This window comes from Fusarium tjaetaba (genome assembly GCF_013396195.1).
Source record: "Fusarium tjaetaba strain NRRL 66243 chromosome Unknown NRRL66243_c0000054, whole genome shotgun sequence".
Taxonomy (NCBI): Eukaryota; Fungi; Ascomycota; class Sordariomycetes; order Hypocreales; family Nectriaceae; genus Fusarium; species Fusarium tjaetaba.
The window spans coordinates 1-24025 of record NW_023501250.1 but is presented as its reverse complement, the minus strand read 5'-3'; the positions used below and the strand labels follow the sequence as shown (position 1 = coordinate 24025).

Genomic DNA, 24025 nt, shown 5'->3' with positions numbered 1-24025 from the left:
TATGTTCTCGACACAAAGAAGCCGTCTTGTCTGCAACGAAACCTTGCTGTACGTAAATACCACGAAACTCGATATATTACAGACATAACAATACCCACCACAGCTAAGCATAGCTCAGCTGTCTCAAGCTGTCTTTTTCTACTTTAGTAGGTGCCTTGCCCACTACATACAGTAGCCAGGTCTTGTGCCTCCAGCCCAGCGCAGTGCAGTACAGTTAGTACCTACTAACCTACTAGGCAGCTCACCAATCTACCAACCTACTACCTAGGTACCTAGGCACCTAGGCACAACGCTGTGCAGCTCAGCACAGACTTCAGAGCGCTCTCCCTCCACTCGCTGTCTCCTCCCTCATCTCTCTGGCCCGCCCCTCCGTTGCTTCTTCTCCTCGCCCACATCCACATCCACATTCACGACCAAACCAAAGCAGACCAGTCGTCTACCTCCACCACAACCACCATTACCACCCGACCATTATTCTTCAGCCTTGGACGCCTGCCCGCCTCCTAACATCATTCAGCCCTCCGCCGTCCTGCCTTCGATATCCCTTCCTGCCGCCGGACAGGATAATTTTGGACGACGTCTATAGATCACGGCGGCATATCTTGGTAGACCCCACTGCGGCGCCGACAAAAGACGATATCCAGAAACGACACCACCGCCCATCCACTCACCACCTTACCTTACCTTACGCCATCCAACACCCACCGCAACACCAGATCAGACGTGTGCCGTTGTAGCCCCCATCATCCATCCATCTCCCTTCGTGTCGGCTCGGCTCGTCAACATCAACTACTTCCGCTGTTTCCAAGTTCTCGGCTCCGATTAATCCTCACCTCCGCCTTGGCCCCGCCATTCGAATCCACAGCTATCGATTCTGACCTTTGCCTCCCTCGATCAACAACCACAACCCCTCCTAACCCCCGCCCTCGCCGCTCACCAAGATGGTTGATAGCGAGACAAATTCGCCCACGTGGAAGTTCACGCAGTACGTTATCTCTCCTGATCCCTCATTGGGCTCCTCTCGTGTTTTTGAAGGTGAAGCTGAGCTGTCGTGTGCAGGTGTTTTGGTGACAAGGGCGATGTTGAGGACATCACCGAAGGTATGCCACCACCCTCTGGCTACCTCAGAGCCAGTTGTGCATCATGATTACTAACTGCCACGCTCTGATACAGCTGATATCATCTCGACGGTTGAGTTCGACCATACCGGAAACTATCTCGCTACTGGCGACAAGGGAGGTAGAGTAGTGCTCTTCGAACGAAACGAGACGGTACGTCACCATTCCCGAATGTCTTTGCGTGCCGTTTATCCTTGGCGCTGCACTCCCTATTGTCGCCGCTAACCATTGATACAGAAAAAAACCTGCGAGTACAAGTTTCACACCGAGTTTCAGTCGCATGAGCCCGAATTCGACTATTTGAAGTCCCTTGAGATCGAGGAGAAGATCAACAAGATAAAGTGGTGCAGGCGACAAAACGCTTCACACTATCTGTTGTCTACCAATGACAAGACAATCAAGCTATGGAAGGTGTTCGAGAAGTCGCTCAAGGTTGTGGCGGAGAACAATCTCTCTCACGATGTAACTCCTGGGAGCATTGCAGGTGGTGGCGGTGCTCCCAAGCCTTTACCGTCTCATCAGTTTAAGAACGCCGCCGACTTAAAGCTGCCTCGGCTCACACATCATGACACAGTGGTTGCCGCCGTGCCACGCCGGACATACGCCAACGCTCATGCCTATCATATCAACAGCATCTCGGTGAACAGCGACGGGGAGACCTTCATCAGCAGCGATGACTTGCGGATCAACCTCTGGAACCTCAATATCCAGGACCAAAGCTTCAACATCGTTGACATCAAGCCTGCCAATATGGAGGAACTAACTGAAGTGATCACAGCAGCCGAATTCCACCCCATGAGCTGCAACTGGTTCATGTATGCCAGCTCTAAGGGCACCATCAAGCTTGCTGACATGCGAGAGAGTGCTCTATGCGACCAGCACGCGAAACGTTTGTGCACCCGAGTTGTAGAAATTTGTATAATCACAAGCGTACTGACTACTCGTAGTATTCGAGCAGGAAGAAGACCCCTCGTCGCGATCCTTCTTTTCCGAAATCATTTCCTCTATCTCCGACGTCCGGTTCTCACATGACGGCCGATACATCTTATCTCGCGATTACCTCACCGTAAAGATTTGGGATATCAACATGGAGCGACAGCCTGTAAAGACGATACCGATCCACGAGCATCTCCGACCACGACTGTGTGACACATACGAGAACGATAGTATATTCGACAAGTTTGAAGTTGTTTTCTCTGGTGATGCGAAGAATGTTATGACGGGCAGTTATAACAACAATTTCATGATCTATCCTTCAGACCCTGACAAGGAGGTCGAGGTGGTCCTTCAGGCGGACAAGTCGGCTTTCAAGGCGAAGAAGGTTGGTGTGCCCACACCAATCAACGCTTCGACAAGCCCAACAGCCACCAATGGCAAGAAGGGTGGATCTAGGGCTGGCAGTCCAGGCGGTCAGGGCCAGCGAATGCGTAAGGAGACAGACGCGGACCAGATCGATTTCAACAAGAAGATCCTGCACATGAGTTGGCATCCCTTCGAGGACAGCATTGCGATTGCAGCTACGAACAATGTAAGTGAAACTGAGTCACACCTTTGTATGTCAACCCATGGCTAACCTGCGGGCACAGCTCTTTGTCTTCTCGGCACTCTAGACCATGGTAATGGCGTTCATCTCGTAGGGCAGTCAAGCGATCCAGTACCTGGCTGGAAGTCGAAGTCGCAACAGCAAGAGTATAAGTACTTCAGCCTCCGTCATGGTGGATCTGCCCAGTTCTTCTTGGGCACGGCGTGATATCTCGATGGTGTAGGAAACGATAATACGGAACAGCACGACCTACTATACTTAGAAGCGATAGCACTTATCATCGATAGTGCTTGGAATGAATGCTACGCGGAGAGAAGGAAGACAGCTGGAAGAGGCCCTTTGGATGTGGCCATTGAAGAGACTGACGATAGAAAGCTACTGGCTATCTGTCTATGAAGCAAGCGAATGAACCAGCAGGACGAGCCACACGGGAGGGAGGTGAATGGATGCATCGGCTGGCGTTTGGTCGCCACCTGTAGCAGAAACCACAAAGAGACTATTGAGAATCAAAGAAATGCCACTCATGCCTGAGATGAAGCCAAGTTGAAATTATGGACCGCTATTCGCCCGCCATTCGGTTCAGTGGAGTCTCGAGGGAGACTGGTGATGGATAATGAATCTTAAGGTTAGATGCAGGGGCCGCATGGAGCGCCTCTCAAGAGGAACACACGCAGTTGATTGTTTGGTCATTTCTTGACATATTCGCCATTTGTATCGTGGTGAAGGCCTATGTAAGCTTCATAGCCAATCTCTAAGGCTTTCGAGCTGCCACGACGTCCAATGCAGGAACGTTCCATCATGCAGTACCTGCGCTGGACGCCCTCTGATCGAATTCAAAGTACTTGAGATGAGATAGGGCTGTTCAGCTAACACTAACTCTTTACGTGTAGCTAGTACGGTTTGGTCCAATTGAAATTTGGTGAGTATGCAGGTACAATGGTACCGCTGGCCTGATACGGGTCAACCCCCAGCCTTATTGAGGAGTCTGAGCGTCCCTCGGCCCCCGTCTCATCTTGGCTCTTCTGCATTACCTGGCAAGGACAAGCAAGACACAAGGGCAACACCAATAAATCGGCCCAGCCGCTTTTTGTCAGCAGAGCTCTTTGTTGAGGGATACCACCCGTCACTCCTTTTTTTATTTTTTACTATTTACACCTCCCATCCCACAGAGATGGCGACTGAAATACCTTCCCACATCCTCCGCAAGAGGACAGCAGCCTCCGACATGACGGTCCTCGAGAACTCGGTCCGTCGAGGCAGCGCCTCTCACGGCGCTCCTGTTAATGACCTGGAGCAAGGATCGAGGCCATCAGTAATGCAGAACATTGCCAATCTAGTGGCTTACGAGGTCGGACCTTCGTTGTTGACAGTTGGTGTCATGCTAAGCTTGATCTTTGGAGGATGCTGTTCAAATGTACGTTGTCAATTCCACCCCCCGCTACCAATTGTCTTACATGGCCATACGGACTGACTCAAACCATCCTGGCTTAGGTTTATGCTCTTGAAGCTATCGTCAAGTGAGTTTTCCATGTGTATAATCATCCGTACTGTGCTATGAGACTGACGAGTTGTTTCTATAGCTTCGAACCATCGAGTGGTATGATAATCGCCTGCGGCCCCATGGCCTTCAACTGACGTGTTCTTCTCATTACAGGAACTCTCTTGACGTTTGTTCAATTTCTCTTCGTCGCTGTGACGGGTTTCATCGCTCAATTTGATAAGAACAGTCGTTTCTTCCTTACACCTAACAAGGTTCCCATCAGCCGTTGGATATTCAACATCGTTCTCTTCTTCACCATCAATGTTCTCAATAACCACGCCTTCAGTTATGATATTTCCGTTCCAGTTCATATCATCCTCCGATCTGGTGGAAGTATCACAACCATGGCGGCAGGCTATCTATATGGCAAGAGGTATTCTCAAATGCAAATTGTTGCCGTTGTCCTCTTGACACTCGGCGTCATCTTGGCTGCATGGTCGGATGCTCAAGCCAAGGTAGACATTCCTTCTCCGAGCTTTACTACGCATACGCTAATAACGAATCTCGGCTATAGGGTACGGGTGAAAGCAGTGGTCGTCCAGCCTTCAGCACTGGACTAGTGATTCTCTTCGTGGCTCAGCTTCTTTCGGCCATCATGGGGCTTTACACGGAGGCAACATACGCCAAATACGGCCCTCAGTGGAAAGAGAACCTTTTCTACTCGCATGCGCTTTCTCTGCCTCTGTTTCTGCCTTTTGCTCCGTCAATGGCAAGTACTTTTGCTCATCTCATGACGAGCACCCCGCTGCAATTACCTGGCGTCTTCGGCTCGGCAGCCCCCAAGTTCCAGATTCCCAGTCAGATCCTATTCCTTATTACCAATGTTCTTACTCAATATGCTTGCATCCGGGGAGTCAACCTTCTAGCCGCTGCATCAACGGCTCTCACCGTCACCATCGTCCTCAACATCCGAAAGCTTGTCAGCCTACTGCTAAGCATTTGGCTATTTGGCAACAAGCTAGCTCCTGGTACACTGCTCGGTGCTATTATTGTTTTCAGTGCCGGCGGCCTATACTCGGTGGGCTCAAGAAAGAAGACCCCCGCGGAGAAGGGAGTTTCTGCCAGGGACAACAAAGCAAGCTGATGAGCTTGTTATATTTTTTCTTCTGTATAAAGGGTTTTCGCAAAGCTCAACGAATTGTAAACGGCGTCGATGGTTTAGGTTGATCTTGCATATCATGAGACGCTCAGAGTGTAGACGGACGTTTTGTCCAATACTACCATGTCGGCGTTATGGTGAATCTTACATGCTAACGAATACCAAAAGCTAAAGGGTTTATATAGACTAGACAATCGAGAATGCCCATTTCGGATAGATCGTGTGTATTTGCCATAGTTGTGTTCGTATCAATAAGCCTATAGTGCTTGTAAGGATGAGTCCTTATACCACCCACACAAAACACCGACGACATCCTTCGGAAAGGACACTGGAAGCAACTTGGACGGAATGATATGTCGGTCAGGTCCAAGTTGGGAAGGACGCAGATGTCCAAACCTTCCCACGCATCTCCAAGGTTGTCATTCGGGCGCTTATCATTCTAGTCTCCAACACCAACGCGGGGAACGATATTCAGATGCGTCCTGTAGTCAACGCCGCCTCTCCACAGGTTATACACCACTCATACACTTGCAAACTCATAATAACGATGATCGACGCCAACAGGAGCCTGTATCTAAGATTCATCTGCTATCATCCAGGCTTGTTTGCCTGGCATGTCGCATCCACAAACCGGTTCTCACCAGACGACCTTTAAAGAAGAATGTACTCTATCAAGACGAAGAAAGACTGTTTCGCGCACTACAATTCATACCCAACTCGATCAGCTGCGATCAACCGGGCGGTATGATTGCTTCAGGCTCAGTTGGCACCCTATCTACGACGACAAGTCCATGTGGCCCGTTCCACACCATTTATTCAGGGACATTTATGTCGCTAAATGGATTGAGTGGGCTCGTTACTTCCTGGCTGATCCAGATGAGTATGACGAGGATATTGATCAGAGTGCCCGCAAGCTTGTGGACATGATCAGCTCAGCTCAGTAGCGAGACGGCTACTTGAACGTTCATTATACTATGGTTGAACGGGGAAAGAGAAGGACCAACCTCCGGGATATGAATGAACTGTAAGTCGTCAAACAAGTCCGGTTACTTACAGGAAGCTGACCTGGTGGCGCAGATTCAATGCCGGCCATCTCATAGAGGCCGCAATTGCTCATAAGGAATACTATAGGAACAACATACTTCTCGAGCCTATTGAGAAGTATGTTTCTCCCATCACGGAACATTTTGACCCCGGAGAAGACCAATTAAAAGGCTATCCTGGTCATCCTGAAATCGAGTTATCGCTTTTTCGACAGTACGCTGCTACAGGTAATCCCGGAGTTCGACTTGGCAAAGTATTTTCTGACGGAACGAGGGAATACTGATGGGAATGAAGAGAAACACTTCTACGACTGGGAAAAAGAAAACAGAGGCGGAAGCCTGTGGCTGCGGTCGAACTCATATTCTCAATCGAGGGCTTATTGGCATTGCCAAGCTCATGTTCTAGTCACAACACAAAACACAATTGAAGGACATGCTGTCAGAGCTGGATACATTCTAACTGCTGTTATTGACATACTGTATCTCTCTGTAGAGAGTGGAAAGGTTTTACCTGGATGCCCAAGCATGGCCACAGGCACTGCATAAGCTGTGGGACAACATGGTTGATAGGAAGATGTACTTGACTGGAGGTATCGGTGCTATGGCATAGTGGGAGGGCTTTGGAGACATGCGCTTCGATTGCTTTCGTCATGTTCGCGGAGCGAATGTTACATCTTGATCTTGATTCTCGATACGCGGATGTTATCGAGCTATGTCTTTACAACACCATCATGATGGCCATGAGTTTGAGTGGCAAATCCTTTACTTATATCAACCAACTTGCCAGCTCTGAAACTGAAAAAATCGCGCGTGAGGGGCAGTTCTGGTGCGCTTGCTGCCCTCTAAACTTAATGAGACTATTCGGCACTTTGGCTATCTTTGGGATTGTGGTAGTAATAATGGCGTCTTTGTGAATGTCCACTTATACACCGGTGCCGAGTTGCAATTCAAGGTGGGCTGCTCGACTATCACACTCCGGCAGACGACCAGCTGGCCGTGGGCGCACAAGGTTGACTTTGAGTTGTTGTCTCCATCATTTTTGCAGACCACCATCAGGCTTCGTTTGCCCGCCTGGCCCAAAGGAAGATTTACATTGTACTCACCGGCGAATTTGCCTGCCTCGGAGGTTGAGAAGGGTTGTATATCTCTACGGCCTTCCTATCTTTCCGGAAATCCTCGGTTCTCACTACACATTCATGGTTTTGAGCCAAGATTTATATCACCCCACCCCTACTCAAATCGACATATCCGTGGCACGGGAGCCAATAGCCTATTGTGTCGAAGATTTCTATAACCCCTTGGAGTAATCATTTCAAAGATGTATTCATTCGGACAGACTCATCAGTTGCTGAAGAGAAAGTGGTCCATGAAGCACCCGGCGAAGAGCACGTCGCGATGCAAGCTAAAGGGCGGAAGAAGTCACCTTCAGCACTTAGATCACTATCGCTGGAGACTGCCGAGCCTGTGAATTGTTTCTTGTTCCATACTGTTTCAGAGCCAACAGGGGGGGATGGTCAGATGAGGGTTGGTTCAACAAACGGTGGCGCCGAGCCAGGCACTCTTTTCCCTGAGAGACTCTGACTGCGAACCTTCAAGGGCCTAGCGTATAAGCATGACTTCAACGGGAGGAGACTATCGAGTTTCTTCATCCCAACTCCACCTGAGTCCTGATCAAGGACTTGGCTGATATCGAGAGAGATATGGTTGCTCCTCGAGTATGTCGCAATACAACGCTCAAGACACGAATAACATTGGGTCTTAGATGATGCCTGTGAGTCTCTGAAAGGCGACCTCCTTTTAATCTTTGTATGATTAGATCCATGACTTACGGATTTGTAGTGATTCACTTACGCTCCTCTATCAAGCTTGGAAATCCCAAGCATAAGAAGCAGAAAGTAATGCCACTGTCGATTGCATCTTGCTTGAATGCGTATATGTACGATCTTTAAACCCAATGCCAAAAGCACTTACCCTATCACTCTAACTGCCTCACAATCTCCTCGTCTAGGGGTCTCCTCTATCAAGACCAGGGATTTGACCCGATACTACGGTTACAGCAACGGGCCATGTAACTCGGCAGAGCGCCCGTGTTTCCGAATTTGGTGTCTCACGGTGCTCTGAAAGACAGCGAAAGTACATTGTCTGTTGATATGATTGTAGGAGAATAATGCTTAATGACATCTAGATTCCTCGCAAGATGCCGAGCCCCATCTGCATCTTGATACCTTACATTTGATGGGGAAAAGCATGACTTGCGACTCTTATCGGCAAGGGGTCAACGTTGAGATCTCGTGACTGCAGCTCTTCCAAAAGCGAGGCTTCATATCCAAGGTTGGATATTGAGGCAGAGTTGAGACCCCCTGTCTTGTAGGAGAACGGCGGATACCGGTTCTGCGGAGCCCTATCTCGAAGAGTATTCTGCTTTGAGGAGATTTATATGCATATCTGACCAGACAGACATGGAGAAAAAACACTACTATCTTGAAACAGGCGCACAACACCTACTTCATCCGGTAAGGGAGAGGTTCCAAGAAGCAACTATCATGTGGAGCTTTAACTCAATACCGAGCAGATGCCTCAATGAGTTTAGATGGGACCTCTGAACCCCCCCCGCCTTGCCTACGGCGTGCATTGCACCGACTTCATTGTCCCGCTATGACCCGCTATAAACCCTGGTGTGTCACACCGTCATACCTTCCATGGGTTCGCTCTGTCTTTGCTTCTCTTATTGTAGGCACACTTCCTAGGGCTCTCCTCTTTCAAACGTCCTCTCGAGAATCAAAATCGAATCAGTCACCTTCCCCAAAGCCATCAGCCGAGGGAGGAGTTAAATCGAGGGAACTTGATCTGCTAGCTAAATCGTATTCAGATCAAGGCATCGCCATGGCTGGTACGTATTCTACAGCTCGCCCTGCCCCTCCTCCACTGCGCCAGACCCAATATCACGAACCCTGCTTTGGTTCTCGACGATAACGACAGCAATTGGAAACCTTTCTGACCGAGAATATGCCACAGGCGGCCCTATCTTCGAGGAAAGCGAATCAAGCGCGCTTGATGTGCGGGCACGGGAGTCAGATGAGGAGATAGACGAGACTAGAGATTCTGGTGCAACCGGACATGGCGCCTCGCACAATGCCCCCTCTGACGCTGGCTCCCACACCGGCAACGAAGCCGAGGAGCTCGAAGATGGGATGCTTCTCCGCGACTTGCCCAAGAGAACTACTTTTTACGATCCTGTCGCTGAGCGTCAAATGAGCCAGACGGACGCAAAATACTTCTACCACCGAAACAAGGCCGATGCACGCAGCGGTGGTGGGGCTGGCTACCAATCTATACCTCAAAGTCCTTTTCTTGCTTCTGGATCTCGCCCTGCAACCGAATATGGTGCCGATAGTCTTGTGCTAGACTCGAGTGGTCGTCGGGTCGATTCTTTCCCTCCTAGGTTGGAGATGCCAAATTCTGCCGTTGACTCCGGGTTTACTCAATCACCTACAAAACTCGATGCGCAACCTGCCCCATTCCCACCTAGTAATCCTTCTGCACTTCCTCATGCTGGTCAGGTTGCCCAGGATCCACGGCTGCCTGATGGCTCCAGCAATGGCCTGCCCTCTGGTGGACTCTTTGACACTGAGCCCCATATCACTTCAGAACTGAGTGCTATCTCGAAAAATATTCAGAGAATCCTCGACACCCGGCGCAAATACATTGCCCTCTCGAATCAGGGGCCTGATGATAACCCAAGAGACGGCCCGGATTGGGAAATTTACCCCCCTCCGCCAGAGCCGGCATGGCAGCAATCGTCGAGGCAAAGAGCAAGTACTCCAGAGCACGTACCAGGTCAAGAGAATACTGGTTTGAACGGTAGTAAGGATGCTGTTGGGTCTATGCCAGGAGAGTTGCCCCAGGAGCACCATGAAGGTAGACGCTCGGCAAGAAGGCGAAAGCCAGGCCAGGATATTGGAGAGGATTTCGATATGGCTGACATATTGCCTCTGCCGGGCGATGATGGACGCTCATACAAGTTGGACGATAGCGGAGTCTATCAAGTATTCGAAGGCCACGATACTCAGACGCCTGCGATCAAGGTTCCTACAATCAGGGAATTCTACATGGACCTGGACGACATTCTGGACGTCTCATCTGACGGACCTAGTAAGAGTTTTGCATTTCGACGTCTCCAATATCTCGAAGGTAAATTCAACCTATATGTCCTCTTGAATGAGTATCAAGAAACAGCCGACAGCAAGAAGGTTCCCCACCGAGACTTTTACAATGTTCGAAAGGTAGATACCCACGTTCATCATTCTGCGTGCATGAACCAGAAACATCTGCTTCGCTTCATTAAGAGTAAGATGAAGAAATTTCCCAACGAAGTCGTCCTGTTTCGTGATGGTAGACATCTCACCCTAGCCGAGGTCTTTGCTAGTATTAATCTGACAGCTTATGACCTGAGCATTGATACATTGGACATGCATGTAAGGCTTGCTCTTTGAACTTGATATTGTATTTAGAGAGTTGGGTCACTAATTGCTATAGGCTCACACGGATTCGTTCCATCGCTTCGACAAATTTAACCTCAAGTATAATCCAGTTGGAGAGTCCCGTCTTCGAACTATCTTTCTCAAGACAGATAACTTTATCCATGGCCGGTATCTTGCCGAAATTACCAAAGAAGTCATATCTGATCTTGAGTCAAGCAAGTATCAAATGGTTGAGTGGCGCATCTCCATTTATGGCAAATCCATTGATGAGTGGGACAAGCTCGCCGCTTGGGTGATTGATAACAAGCTGTTTTCACACAATGTCCGCTGGCTCATCCAGATTCCTCGCCTCTACGACGTCTACAAAGCAAGTGGTCTCATGGAGACTTTTGAACAGGTGGTCAAGAATGTTTTTCAGCCACTCTTTGAAGCTACCAAGGACCCATCAAGTCATCCGAAGCTGCATATTTTCCTTCAGCGAGTGATTGGTTTCGACAGTGTTGACGACGAGAGTAAAGTCGAGCGTCGGCTGTTCAAGAAGTTCCCTGTGCCGAAAGTATGGGATACCAAACAGAATCCGCCATATAGTTACTGGATTTACTATCTTTACTCTAATCTGGTGTCGTTGAATTACTGGCGCAAGAAGCGCGGTTTCAACACGCTGGTTCTACGACCCCATTGCGGAGAAGCTGGTGACAGCGAGCACTTAGCTGTTGCCGCCTTGTGCTGTCATAGCATCAGCCACGGATTGCTCCTACGCAAAGTCCCCCTTCTTCAGTATGTCTTTTACCTGGACCAAATCGGCATTGCCATGTCACCGCTGAGTAACAATGCCCTGTTCCTTGCCTATGAGCGGAACCCTTTCCACCAGTACTTCAAGAGGGGTCTCAATGTCTCACTATCTACGGACGATCCTCTGCAGTTTGCTTTCACCAAAGAGCCATTAATCGAGGAGTATGCGGTTGCGGCACAGATTTACAAGCTGAACTCGGTTGACATGTGTGAGCTCGCCAAGAACTCTGTTAAACAAAGTGGTTACGAGTTGTCCATTAAGGAGCATTGGTTAGGGCGTGGATGCAATAAGCCAGGAAAGGAAGGAAACGCCATGGTCAAGACAAATGTTCCTGATCGAAGGGAAGAATTCCGCTACTTCACCTTGATGCAGGAGAGAGATGTGTAAGCGACTGGCCATTTCCGTAAGATCGATCATATATGCTAACACGATTGTTCCCAGGCTGTCGAAATATGTCACTTACAATGCTGTGAATGAACCCCCTCCACAAGCTGCTGGCAATGAAAGCAAGATGTCAGAGTCAGTGACGTCCCTGGCTGGCCAAACCGCTGGCTTAGGGGCCGCGACGGGTAACGAGACTGCCAATGTCGAGACGTCTTCACCAGTTGGCCATCACATTGCAAAGGTCGCATCCCAAGTTGGTCTGTCAGCCGGCCGAGATCAAACATGGTCTAGCGATCCTATGTCAGACCACCATCTCTCTGGAACCGATCCGAGAATGTTCCCTGGCATTTTTACTCGTGGACACCGCACAGGTAGCCACCGGAATCTTGCCCAAGTTGATGACGACCGTGACACTGAAGACGATGTTTTCGGCCCTGAGACCTGATCTTTGCTAGGTAGTCTCGGCCGTGTATTTAGGATGCGTAACCGTTTGAAACCTGTGAATATAATTGCTTTAGGTATCGCAATGGATGAATAATTGGACACCCAACAGGTGTGGTGGATAGACAACGGCGCACGATAATTGGGTAATCGACTTTTTTTTTCTCTCCCTTTGGCATGATCTAGGGAACTTTATGTGATAGCAAAGCTATAAAGTATTAGGTATCTAAATAATGAACAATATTGTTCTAAACGGTGATTGGGCTTCGTTCGTCAAGTTTACTCCTTGGCTGTCAAAGCCAATGTTAGATGATCAACAAGCTTCAACCTGTGGCAGAGAAAAACATAAAAGGCTTGGAGACCTAAAAAGATATAGATCATCGTTGCTGATTGTTCTTTCAAACTTCTCATCTTATCTGGCAGCTGGAGTAAGTGAAGCTCAAATGGCCTATCACATACAAGATACAGGGTAGCTTTACTCGGTACCTGCTGAGTGCTTAGCTTTAAGCTGACGTTGCTTTAAAGCCCAACCAGCGCCAGATAAAGGGGTGATGCACAATATGTACGGGCCGGCAATGCTCCGCTTCTGGCGACCCAATCCGCCTATGAACGAATTAACACATAGTGGATCATATTCTACACCCACCCACGTTATACCGCAATCAGAGATTCTGGTTAACGAACTTGGTAGGGGGAAGGTACGGTACGTCGGATCGGTCCATACCTGCCTTACCAAGGTAGTCCATTGATTTGCTCCTCAGACAAACGACGCACTGCGTCACTTCGCATCGCATCGCATCGCATTGTAGCGTCTTACTTCTAGCCAACCCCTTCAATTCTCCCTTTTTTATCATTTCTCTATACTTAATCCAACAGAGGTTCCCTGCCGAAGAGGTGTACTCGCGCGGTGCAGCCGATCGAGCCGAATCAATACCTTCGACATGGGGTTTCTAGGTGTCTACCGGGCTCTCTACGACTACGTGCCCCAAGCTGAGGGAGAGCTCGCAATAAAGGATGGAGACTTGCTCTTCATCCTCGATAAAAACGGCGACGATGGCTGGTGGAAGGCAAAGAAGAAGGCCGGCGCTGATGACGAGGAAGAGCCAACTGGTCTTATTCCTGGTAATTATGTCGAGGAGGTAAGTTGACGCCGAATAACTACAGCACCGTCACAGCACGGGTACTAAAGCTTCGTTTCTGAATTTAAAAGGCTCAGCCAGTAGACCATGCTAGAGCTTTATTCGATTACACGCGCCAGACAGATGAAGAATTGTCCTTTCACGAGGACGCTACACTTGCTGTCTACGACACGTCGGACCCCGACTGGATCCTGACTGGCCTAGATGGCGAATATGGCTTTGTCCCTTCCAACTACATCGAAATGGGCGCATCTGCTGAGTCTGCTCAGCCCCCGCTGCCGTCTCCGCCGCCGGCGCTACCTTCAAGACCACCACAAGCTCCCTCGATCTCCTCCCCAGAACCAGAGCTCGCATCTCCGGACCTACCGAATGACACAGCACCTACCCCTTCGAACCCTGCTGCTGCTATCGCAGGCGTCATGCATGGTCGCTCAGGTTCTCAACAATCTCAGCAAGCTGCCGCTCCTCGACAGCCCCCTCGTGCGTCTGTTACGTTTAGCGAACCCCCCGAAGTCGAGGACGAGCCCGTACGATCACCGACTCTGCCTGCCCGACCAAGGGTACCAGCGCCACCATCTCCAACTTATGACGAACCCCCCTCGCCTATACACACCCGTAGTTTCCAAGACCACAGGGATCCGGATCGCCGCCAAGATGTCGAGCGTACTCCTGGCGGCTTTCATATGTATAACATCAACGAGATGATTTCCATCATGGGCAAGAAGAAGAAGATGCCCACAACATTAGGAATTAATCTTTTAACAGGTATCATACTGGTTGCTCCAGAGCATGCTTCTGATGGACCTTCACAGGAATGGACCGCTGACCGCATGACGCATTACTCGCGCGAGGGAAAGCACGTTTTTATGGAGCTTGTGCGCCCAAGCAAGAGCGTCGACTTCCACGCCGGAGCAAAGGACACAGCCGAGGAAATTGTTAGTATGTTGGGTGAATTGGCTGGTGCTGTACGTGCTGAAGGACTCCGTGAGGTGATCATGGCTGGGACACAGGGCAGCAGTGGTGGTGGCCAGAAAAAAGGCCAAGTCCTGTATGACTTCATGGCCCAAGGTGACGACGAGGTAACTGTTGCTGTGGGAGACGAGGTGCTTGTTATCGACGATACGAAAAGCGAAGAGTGGTGGCAAGTTCGCCGGCTCAAGAATGGTAAAGAAGGAGTCGTCCCTAGCAGCTATATTGAGATCACTGGCTCTATCCCACTACCCTCGTCTAGCGGCATAAACTCAGCCAAGTCCCTCGTCGAACAAAACCGCCTCGAAGAAATCCGATTGACCAAGGAAGCCATGAAGGCTGGCAAAGAACCTCAGCAGGTAGGACCGGGAATGCCTCTCCCTGAACGAGGCAGTAGCCTCATGGCACGAGAAACTGGTAGTAATTCGGGACAACAGCGGAGCCGTCGAGAAAATGGACGAAGTGATGGCGGCAGTCAAAGCCGATCAAAGTCCAGTAAGTTGTTACTTGATTCGATTGCTCTTTTCACTCAGATGTGTGCGATGCGACTTAGAGCATCTGCTGACATGCCTCTTATAGAGCCTGACGCGTCTAAGGTTCGCACCTGGACAGACCGTTCCCGGTCTTTCAGTGTGGAAGCCCAATTTCTTGGTCTGAAGGACGGAAAGATTCACTTACATAAGATGAATGGTGTCAAGATTGCAGTTCCTATCACAAAAATGTCGCGCGAGGATCTGGAGTATGTTGAAAACTTCACAGGCTTATCCCTGGAAGACGATAAGCCGTTGGCAGACGTCAAGAGAGCTCGGTCTGCCGAAAAGAAATCCCCCGAACGTAGCCCTTCAGCAGGCGCATCGGTCGACAAGGATGCCAAGTCCGACTACGATTGGTTTCAGTTTTTCTTGTCTTGCGAGGTTGCAGTGGGGTTGTGTGAGCGCTACGCACAAGCCTTTATTAAGGATTCCATGGATGAGAGCGTGCTTCCTGATGTGGATGCCACCACTCTGAGAGCTCTTGGAATCCGCGAGGGTGATATCATCAAGGTCATGCGTACTTTGGATGCCAAATATGGCCGCAGCCGCGGTGGAAAGAGAGGAACTGCTGACGGAGTTGATGGTGAAGGGGGTTTGTTCTCTGGACCCGGCGGTGCGCTACGAAACAACACCCGAAAGGGTCGACCCGCGCCAGCGGTCCAAACAAGCGATGTTGTTGATGCCAGTGCCTTTTCACGAGGAGATTCGTCCAAGACTGGCGAAAACGACAGCAGATCACCCCCGCCCACCAGTCCTACAAATAAGGGCCCCGAAACTCGTCAAGCATCGAGCTCAGGATTCGATGACGACGCCTGGGACGTGAAGCCTAGCAAGCAGCAATCGCCACCTAAAGCTCAGCCTGCTGTTGAGTCTGTTCAGAAGCCTGCCCCTGAGCCTACTCCAGTCTCACCCCCTCCCCCGGCCTTGACTGGTTCGATGCAAGAGTTGTCGCTCCTCTCAACACCCCTCGAACCCACCAGGGCTGAACCACCAGCCGCCCCGGCACCGGCGCCTGTCATTGCTGCTCAGCCAACCTCGACACCCGTATCGCAACCGTTGGGCGGCGCTACCCCCTCATTCTTTACATCTGTTGCTCAGGCTCGGCAACGTCCTACTCCTCCACAGGGTACTGCGAACCAGGGCTCTCTTGTCCCTCCACCACCTCAGCGACCACTTTCAGCCCCGCAATCTGCCCAGCCCAGCGGCTTTGCGCCCCCCCCCATGATGCCTCAGATGACTGGTGCTCTGCAAGGCCAAGTTGCGCCTCTTGGCCAGAGCCTGAGTGAGATCACACAAGCCCGCCTGCAGCAACAATATACGGCTCAGATGCAGCAACAGCAAGCCCCTCAGCAAATGCAGCCCAATATGACTGGATTTCCAGGACAACAAGGCCCTGGCTTGATGTCTTACCCCACTGGTACAGGACAGTTCATGCAGCCCATGATGACTGGAATGCAGGGACCGAATCAATTCGTCCCAATGCAGGCTCAACCCACAGGTTTTCAACCGCCTTTCCCTGCCACACAGTCGATGTATGGAGCACCTACAGGAGGCATCAACAGCTACCTGCCTCCAGCTCTTGAACCTCAGCGAACAGGTATGCCAGGATTGCAGCCCCAAGCTACTGGCATGACGAACATGGGTGGTATCGGTGGTATGAATAACGTGCAAGTCCCTCAGCCTCTGCAACCACAGCAGACTGGTCCACCTCCTCCCGTGCGATTTGGTGTGACAAATGAGACCAAGAAACTAGCGCCTCAGGCAACAGGGCGTAGGGCTAACCTGGCGCAAGCGAGTACGTTGAAACGATTTCAGCTGTCTATGTGTAATGCTAATGTTCTCTATAGCCCCCCAGAACCCGTTTGGTTTTTAATTCTTGAAAAGTTTGTCAAACTTGTCGTCACCGCACGTCGTTTCGTCTTGTTTGCAAATACTCTGGACATCTTTCTTCACATCTTGTATGTATATGTCGACTTTGTCAGGTGGACCAACCTGGGAGTCAAGTGTGGAATAATAATAGTATATTTATGGCTGTTCCTGGACAAGCTAGATCAAACCCTTCTAATGTTCTCATCTATAAGTCTATCCAATGTCGTAGTAGAACGTAAATCATTGAAGAGGCAGGTCTCGTTGCAAACTGGCGATGTGTAATACAGAAAAGGCGATGGAATCGAAAAAAGGGGCCACAGGGATAAAAATGATCAGACGGGAGAAAAGGATTGAGTGGTTCTTCCGTTCCATAGAGTTGTATTCCTGGTTTAAAGTTATTGAAACTCGAGAGCATACTTGTTCGGGAAGCGATAGTGGTAGTCTGAACGTTTTCGAAGGCGAGCTCTCGGCCGTCACGAATCCGACCAGCAAGAAGGGCTTCCCGAAAACGTCTTGGCATATGAGGCATCTAGACCTGCTGGCCTTCCTCGCTCGATCATGCCTTGCGGCGACGACCGCTAGTGGGCTTGGATAAACCTGTTGAGACGGAAGACAGATCAATCTCAGCCTCAGTCACTGGGCTCTCTTGAATCTTTTCCTCTGATTCAGCCGTAGGCACAAACCGCTTACGTACGGCGCGAATCATCATGAAGAACCAGTAAAAATTAAGACTGTTGAGGGTGACGTTGCTGGCCAAATAGGCGACGCCAATCCACATGGGCACCGTGGAGTCTGGGTGCGCAAATGACATGGTTGGCAAATCGAGTGCCTTCATGTCGGGGTTAACATTAATGGCGGACCACACGTCGCGGTAAACACGGAAGGATGAATAAGTTCCGTAAATAAGCCGGCAGGAGAAGAAGGTGAAAAGAAGCATGACGCCATTATATAGTTGCGCGCGCGTACCCGTCATGTTAATTTTATCCATAAACCAGTGAACATTGAGGAAAGGTGTGGATAACTCCCAGAGGATGAAGACACAGGCGTAGTGGTTGAGAAATGGACGCTGAGGAAGGCTGATTAGTAGAGATAGAGGCGGCATAACATCGTGTCTAAACTTACGAAGCCGAGCGAGTAGACAAGTAATGCGGCGATTGCGTGCGCCAAGGTTCCCAAGCCAAAAACATCGAGGTTAATGCTGGTGACTACTAAATCCCAGAGGAAGTATCCAGCTGCAAGAGCCTGGATGAACCCAGCACCACCAGTATAACCCCAAATACGCTCCTCCCATTCCATGTTGCTCATCTCAGCATCGACGAACATTACCCATATAGCCAGGGTATTGATTAGGCAGCTCTGAACCATGGAAACAACGTGGGCGTCCCAGTTGAGCCGTCGCTTGCGAGGAAGTTTGGAGTAGTGCTCCGGGGCCAGAAGGTTGGAGATCCATGGTGATATAGGCCAGAAGATGACCGAGTATAACAACGCTGCGGCCAGAACTTCGTGTATGTGCAGCGGGAGTGTAGGCAGGTCAAAATAGTCAGCCCAGGGCTGTGTCTTTTCTGATAGCCAGGGCGAAGGCTGCAAAGGAAATGGATCTTTCATGCTGGCGGGATGAATTGGGAGTTATTGGAGTTGCAAAACGGTTGAGGTTTGTGCTCGCGAGAACCCAGCAAGAAGATCCAGAAAGAAAGGGCCGGGAACAAAAGAGTGCGGAGGAACAAAGACTTTAAATGAGCCGAGGCAAGGCGGCGTAACGAAAGGATACCTCAAGTACGGAGGAAACTTGATATTCATTCGCCTGGTCACGTCTGTTGGGGAAGCTCACGTGGGAACAGCACGGGTAAGGGTCTGGATAGTCGCATTTGATCTGTCTTTGGAGCTTAATCCGTTATTCGTACCGTGCCAGCGCAGTTCTGGCTTTCTGATAGGCTTAGGTAGGATTATTGCCTGGACGTTGAGACCTTAGGTAATCCGATCCAACAGGGGTGGCCGAGTACCTGATGTTGGCAGCGCCATTATCCTGCCCCCACCAGATCTCTACCTATAGCCTAGTTAGGTCGTTTACAGGCCAGCTGCCACCTCACTCATTTAGAACACTATATCGTCCACGAGCGTACAGTCACGGGTGTGTCTGCTGGAGCTTGGCAGATTGGTAGTTGGTTTAAAGATCCCATTTGTTCATTCGCATGATCAGACTCGCAGTTGTTGCTGCTGTCCTAGAATACCCCCCTTTCTACAATCGACTGGCGCTAGACGATTTGACACCTCCAAGAACATTATTTCGCGTCGCATCGTCCCGCACCAACCGTACACGACTCTTCAAACCACCATGGCGGAAGCTCTAAGAGACCTGCTGGCACCCGATCAGGCGAACGACCCATCTGCCCTGGAGTACCTGACCTATCTTGCCGAACAAGAGTCCAGCTCCCTTCAATCATCCGAGCCTCAAGTCTTATCTCAGACCTCCCATTCCCTACTGCTTGCCGTACAAGCGCTTTCGAAGAGATCCCACAAACCCGTCGTTGATTCAGCCGCGAGCCATGCTTCGCTACGAACGTCCCTACCGACTCTGGCCCAGCGAGCCTCAGATCTTGTCCAGGCAGTGCCCCGACTAGATGCGCAAGCAGAACACTTCTCGTCGGCTTTTGGCAAGGCCAGCGAGAGCAAGTTACTGGCGCGGAGAAAACAGGCACTCCTACTACTTCGAAACTCGGAACGTCTTGTTGATGTCATGGAAATGCCTCTCCTTCTCTCGTCCGCTGTCTCGACCGCACCGGTCAATCATTCCTCTACGCTCGAGCTTTACGCGCACGTCCGACGGCTTGCTTCCCTCTACCCAGACTCACCGCTTGTCACGTCGGTCCTAGGCGAGGCGGATGCTGCCATTCGGCAGATGGCTGCAGATCTCATTGGAACGCTCAAAGCACCCAATCTCAAGCTTGCCGCTGCCGTTCGAACGATGGGCTGGCTGAAACGAATCGTTCCAGATCTGGTGACTGATGCATCAACTGAAGACGCACTCCCGGCCGTCTTCTTGGTCTGCCGTTTGTCTACGCTCTTGACAACACTGGAAGCACTGGAACCTCTAAGAGACCTAGCAGATGAGGAACGACTTCGAAAGGACAAAGCTACCAGCACGTGGTCAGGCGGCCAGCAGACAGAGCGGTACCTGAAACGATTTATCGAGATATTCCGCGAACAGAGCTTTAGCATTGTCTCGGTGTTTAAGAGCATAAATTCGAGCTTCGCGACGCACGGGAAGAACGACGAAAATGATCCTTTGGGAGCACTGCCTTCCCCAATGGCTGACTTTCCCCTCCATATGGTAGAGATGCTTGTCGAAACGCTGCGAATCTATCTGCCAACCGTCAAAGACCAGACATCGAGGGAAAGCATTTTGACGCAGGTACTTTACTGCGCGGGCAGTCTGGGGAGGCTGGGCGCTGACTTCGGCATGCTTCTTGCTTCGATCGGTATAAATGAATGGGTTGAGCTTGTCAAACGCCACCGTCTTCTGGCTGGCCGTCTTGAGTCTGTGATAGGCGATTATCGGGGTAACAATGCCAGTGGCGTTGGCGCGAACTGATCCATCCATGTCTCCTACTACAGACTCGGGTCATTCTTTTACCAACACGTGCAAGATGCATCAAAGCGGGGCCAATTCACGCAGCGGGGCCCAGGCTCCCAGTGCGATTTTATCTCGTCATGTCACCCATTCTATCTCCCCGACATGCCCGGTGGCTCAAGTCTGTGACTAGCCATGGGTATCTCAATTGCTGATTCCCCGACTCAACACAATGGTGCTGCTGTGTCCTTACCAATGACCGAGCCCCGAACCTCTCGGTCAGCCAATTCAGGTATGCTTTCTTGGTCAATTCCATATAGCGGAGTCTCTGTGTGGTTCGGCCTCTGTCGGCCCCATTGAATATTCGCCGTCTGACACAATTGAATAGCCCGGCATTTCATATCTGGTCTTGGTTCAGGCGTCACTTCTGCAGTTCTCCTACAGCCTCTGGATCTTCTCAAAACGCGGGTACAGCAGTCTGGTAGTTCGTCATTAAGCGCTACCCTGCGTGATCTGAGGCAATCCCAGAGCCTCGTAAAGTCACTGTGGCGAGGTACCGTCCCTTCAGCGCTACGGACGGGCTTCGGTTCAGCTCTCTACTTCACATCACTCAATGCGATTCGCCAGCATGCACACCAGACAGGTATCCTGGGTCGGCGGCTGCAGACCCAGGGCCGCTCATCAGTCCTCCCTTCATTAACGAATTCGGGCAACCTCATCTCGGGCGCAGTTGCAAGAACGTTTGCTGGCTTTGTCCTTATGCCTCTCACCGTGATTAAGGTTCGCTTTGAATCCAGTCTATATTCTTATCCCTCCATCATGTCAGCTGCGAATGACATACGCCGGACTCAGGGCTGGCGTGGCTTCTTCTCTGGATTCGGTGCCACGGCGTTTCGTGATGCACCGTACGCTGGCATGTACGTGCTATTCTACGAGATGCTGAAATCGCGCCTTGGAACACTGGCGTCCAAGCCGCTTACATCAGGCGAGGGCACAAGCAGAATGCAAGCAACTCTGGCTAGCTCTGTGAACTTCACTTCCGCTATGTTGGCCGGTGCAGCATGCTCCATTGTTTCGAACCCGTTCGATGCGGTCAAAACACGAATTCAATTACAGCCATTGGAGTATAGGAATATATGGCACGCTTGGTATAAGATGGTAACGCATGAGGGTATCCGGTCACTATGGGATGGCTTGGCGTTACGGATGAGCCGCAAGGCCATGAGTTCGGCACTGGCCTGGACGGTGTACGAGGAGCTGATTCGCCGAGCTGGAGCAAAGTAACTGTAAATCGTGTACAACAACTGTAACAACAACTCGTCTCAAAAGATAAGAACTAAAGGACCACTTCTTGGCTGGTTTAATATAAAAGAATCTCGCTCGCAACTGACATCCCATAACCCATTGAGCCTAAGCCGGCCGCGCACCAGCCAAATACATCAACAATCCTGGTGACTTACTCCTGCGGCGGCTATGCTTATCCTTGTCCTTCTTGCGAACCCATTCAAAGTCTGGCTCTTCTCTGCCATGGCGCTTTTCCTCAACCATAAGCATCTTGGTGCGCTTCTCGCGGATCAGCTTTGTGTGCTTCCACAGTCGGTCTTGCTCCCACTCCGGAACCCAGCGTCGAATGAGTAGATAGTCAGGATCCTGGCGATAGAATTAGCTCAATACCATGCAATTAAGGAAAGTGGTAACAAGACTACTACATACCGTATCAAAATCGAATTCGACACCGAATTCACGCAACGACTCGATTGACAAATGTCGGCGAGACATGCGTGTATACGTTGGTCGAGCAACTTGGCCAGCAGGGGGTGGAGGAGGAATTGCGGCGATTTGGTTGACTGGGATGGGCACAGGGGTATAATGGTGAGCTGGACCAGCCATCGCGTGATGTGGTAGAGGCTGCGGATGTTGAGGCTGTGTCTTCTTGATCTTTTCCTTCTTCAAGATGGCCTCGATGGTCTTATCATCGAGTCCTGACTTGGCGAGGTCTTGTTTCAAGCGGTCCTGGTATTCCCGGTCTTTGGCTTCTTTGTCGGCCTTTTCCTTGGCTATGCGATCCTTCTCTGCCTGCTTGTAACGCTCAACTGCTTCAGCTGCTTCTTTCTCCTTCTGGTCCTTGAGTTTCTTCTCTTTGGCAACGCGCTCAAGCTCCCTTCGTTTGTAATCCTCGACAGCAGAATTTGCCTCTTTCTCGCGGCGCTGTCTCTCTTCTGTGGCGGCGTCTTCTTCTTTCAGGCGCCTCAGCTCAATCTCCTTCTTGATGCGTTCTTCCTCATCAGCGCGCGCTTTACGGCCCTTTATCTTTTCGAGCTCGCGCTTGGCTTGCTTGAGCTCTTCCTCCTCTTTGAATTCCCTCAATCGACGGCGCTCTTCCTCATCGCGCGCATGAGCAAGATGCATTTTTTCAAGCTCTTTACGTGCCTGTTCCGCCTCCCATTCCTCGCGATATCCTTTCACAAGCTGTCGCTCATCTTTCTCGCGTTGCCGCTCGTCTCTCTCGCGTGAGCTAGCGCGTCGATTTCTCTCAAGATCTTTACGTGCTTGCTCGGCCTCCCACTCGTCACGGTATTGCTTGACAAGTCTTCGCTCCTCCTTCTCCCGTGCTGTTTGGAGACGAAGATCCTCAAGCTCCTTGCGAGTTTTCTCAGCCTCCCATTCTTCTCGAGTCATATAAGAAGATGATCGAGATCGGGATGAGGACGAGTGTGAGCGAGAGCGAGAGCGAGAGCGGCGCCGCCGCGAAGACCGCGCAACTTGCTTGCGGCGAGTATCTTCATCATCGGAGGAGAGGTCGTTGTATATTTTGTTGTTGATAATTACAGGAATAGGGGCCGGGGGACTGCTGGCGCGACGCTCTCGAGTCCGAGACAGCTCACCAGTACGAGAACGAGACCGAGAACGATGCATGGCTGTGATATTCAGGCGGTCAGCTCCAATGTAACTGGGCCCTGGAGGTGCATCGTAATAGTTTTGTGTACGTTGCGGGTTCGCAACGTATCGGATGCCAGGCGAAGGCCCACGCTTCTGGTAGCGGATGTCGTAGTCATCCTCATCATCGTAACTATAACTACTTCGGCTCATTTTGGTAGATAGCCAGAACCCAATGAGCGAGAAACAGCGATTGTGAGATGACAATGCCGAATCTGATCGTATAGGCGGTGGTGCTGCTGGAACACAGCAGGTTGGAGTAGTCACTGGTTTGCAACAGAGGGAAGAGTCAGACGACAGAGGGGACAAAAGAGGAGTGAGCGGCAGCGATCAATGAATAAATAAGAAGAAACACAGCCCACAGAACATTTAGACCATCCGTCCCTCGGAGGGGACCGCGGTTCCGTGCCGACCTCAGCACTCCATGTTGGTTGTAGGGCTGGACTCTGGGAGGGGGCGGGGCGCTGAACTGAAACTTGGTGGGGGCTAAATTAATTACTGTCTAAATTGAACATGGTCCCTTGTCTGTCTCGGTGTTTGCTCACAAATCGGCGATGATGGTGAGGAG

At 50.7% G+C, this 24025-nt stretch overlaps 8 protein-coding genes across 8 annotated transcripts; 6 read left to right on the top strand and 2 right to left on the bottom strand.

Annotated features, from left to right (window-relative positions):
* Positions 1-941: 941 nt before the first annotated feature.
* Positions 942-2728, top strand: FTJAE_2663 (phosphatase pp2a regulatory subunit b; the record flags this gene model as incomplete). The annotated part of the gene is made up of 6 exons (XM_037348880.1): positions 942-985; positions 1060-1100; positions 1174-1271; positions 1356-2007; positions 2066-2646; positions 2705-2728. The coding sequence occupies 6 exons, from the start codon at positions 942-944 to the stop codon at positions 2726-2728; spliced, it is 1440 nt and encodes a 479-aa protein (XP_037210226.1).
* A 1104-nt stretch (positions 2729-3832) lies between these two features.
* Positions 3833-5285, top strand: FTJAE_2662 (UDP n-acetylglucosamine transporter (MNN2); the record flags this gene model as incomplete). The annotated part of the gene is made up of 5 exons (XM_037348879.1): positions 3833-4075; positions 4153-4178; positions 4242-4258; positions 4316-4656; positions 4716-5285. 5 exons carry the CDS (start codon positions 3833-3835, stop codon positions 5283-5285), a joined length of 1197 nt encoding a protein of 398 aa, XP_037210225.1.
* A 3941-nt stretch (positions 5286-9226) lies between these two features.
* FTJAE_2661 (AMP deaminase) lies at positions 9227-12446 on the top strand (the record flags this gene model as incomplete). Its single annotated transcript, XM_037348878.1, has 4 exons — positions 9227-9233; positions 9323-10818; positions 10880-12000; positions 12059-12446. The coding sequence occupies 4 exons, from the start codon at positions 9227-9229 to the stop codon at positions 12444-12446; spliced, it is 3012 nt and encodes a 1003-aa protein (XP_037210224.1).
* A 937-nt stretch (positions 12447-13383) lies between these two features.
* Positions 13384-16956, top strand: FTJAE_2660 (uncharacterized protein; the record flags this gene model as incomplete). Its single annotated transcript, XM_037348877.1, has 3 exons — positions 13384-13581; positions 13653-16878; positions 16931-16956. 3 exons carry the CDS (start codon positions 13384-13386, stop codon positions 16954-16956), a joined length of 3450 nt encoding a protein of 1149 aa, XP_037210223.1.
* A 552-nt stretch (positions 16957-17508) lies between these two features.
* Positions 17509-18557, bottom strand: FTJAE_2659 (DUF887 domain protein; the record flags this gene model as incomplete). Its single annotated transcript, XM_037348875.1, has 2 exons — positions 17509-18018; positions 18075-18557. The coding sequence occupies 2 exons, from the start codon at positions 18555-18557 to the stop codon at positions 17509-17511; spliced, it is 993 nt and encodes a 330-aa protein (XP_037210222.1).
* Positions 18558-19284: 727 nt separating this feature from the next.
* FTJAE_2658 (Dor1-like family) lies at positions 19285-20541 on the top strand (the record flags this gene model as incomplete). The annotated part of the gene is made up of 1 exon (XM_037348874.1): positions 19285-20541. The coding sequence occupies one exon, from the start codon at positions 19285-19287 to the stop codon at positions 20539-20541; it is 1257 nt and encodes a 418-aa protein (XP_037210221.1).
* Positions 20542-20715: 174 nt separating this feature from the next.
* FTJAE_2657 (solute carrier family 25 member 38) lies at positions 20716-21804 on the top strand (the record flags this gene model as incomplete). Its single annotated transcript, XM_037348873.1, has 2 exons — positions 20716-20812; positions 20909-21804. The coding sequence occupies 2 exons, from the start codon at positions 20716-20718 to the stop codon at positions 21802-21804; spliced, it is 993 nt and encodes a 330-aa protein (XP_037210220.1).
* Positions 21805-21930: 126 nt separating this feature from the next.
* On the bottom strand, positions 21931-23610 carry FTJAE_2656 (uncharacterized protein; the record flags this gene model as incomplete). Its single annotated transcript, XM_037348872.1, has 2 exons — positions 21931-22170; positions 22234-23610. 2 exons carry the CDS (start codon positions 23608-23610, stop codon positions 21931-21933), a joined length of 1617 nt encoding a protein of 538 aa, XP_037210219.1.
* Between the last annotated feature and the right edge of the window lie 415 nt (positions 23611-24025).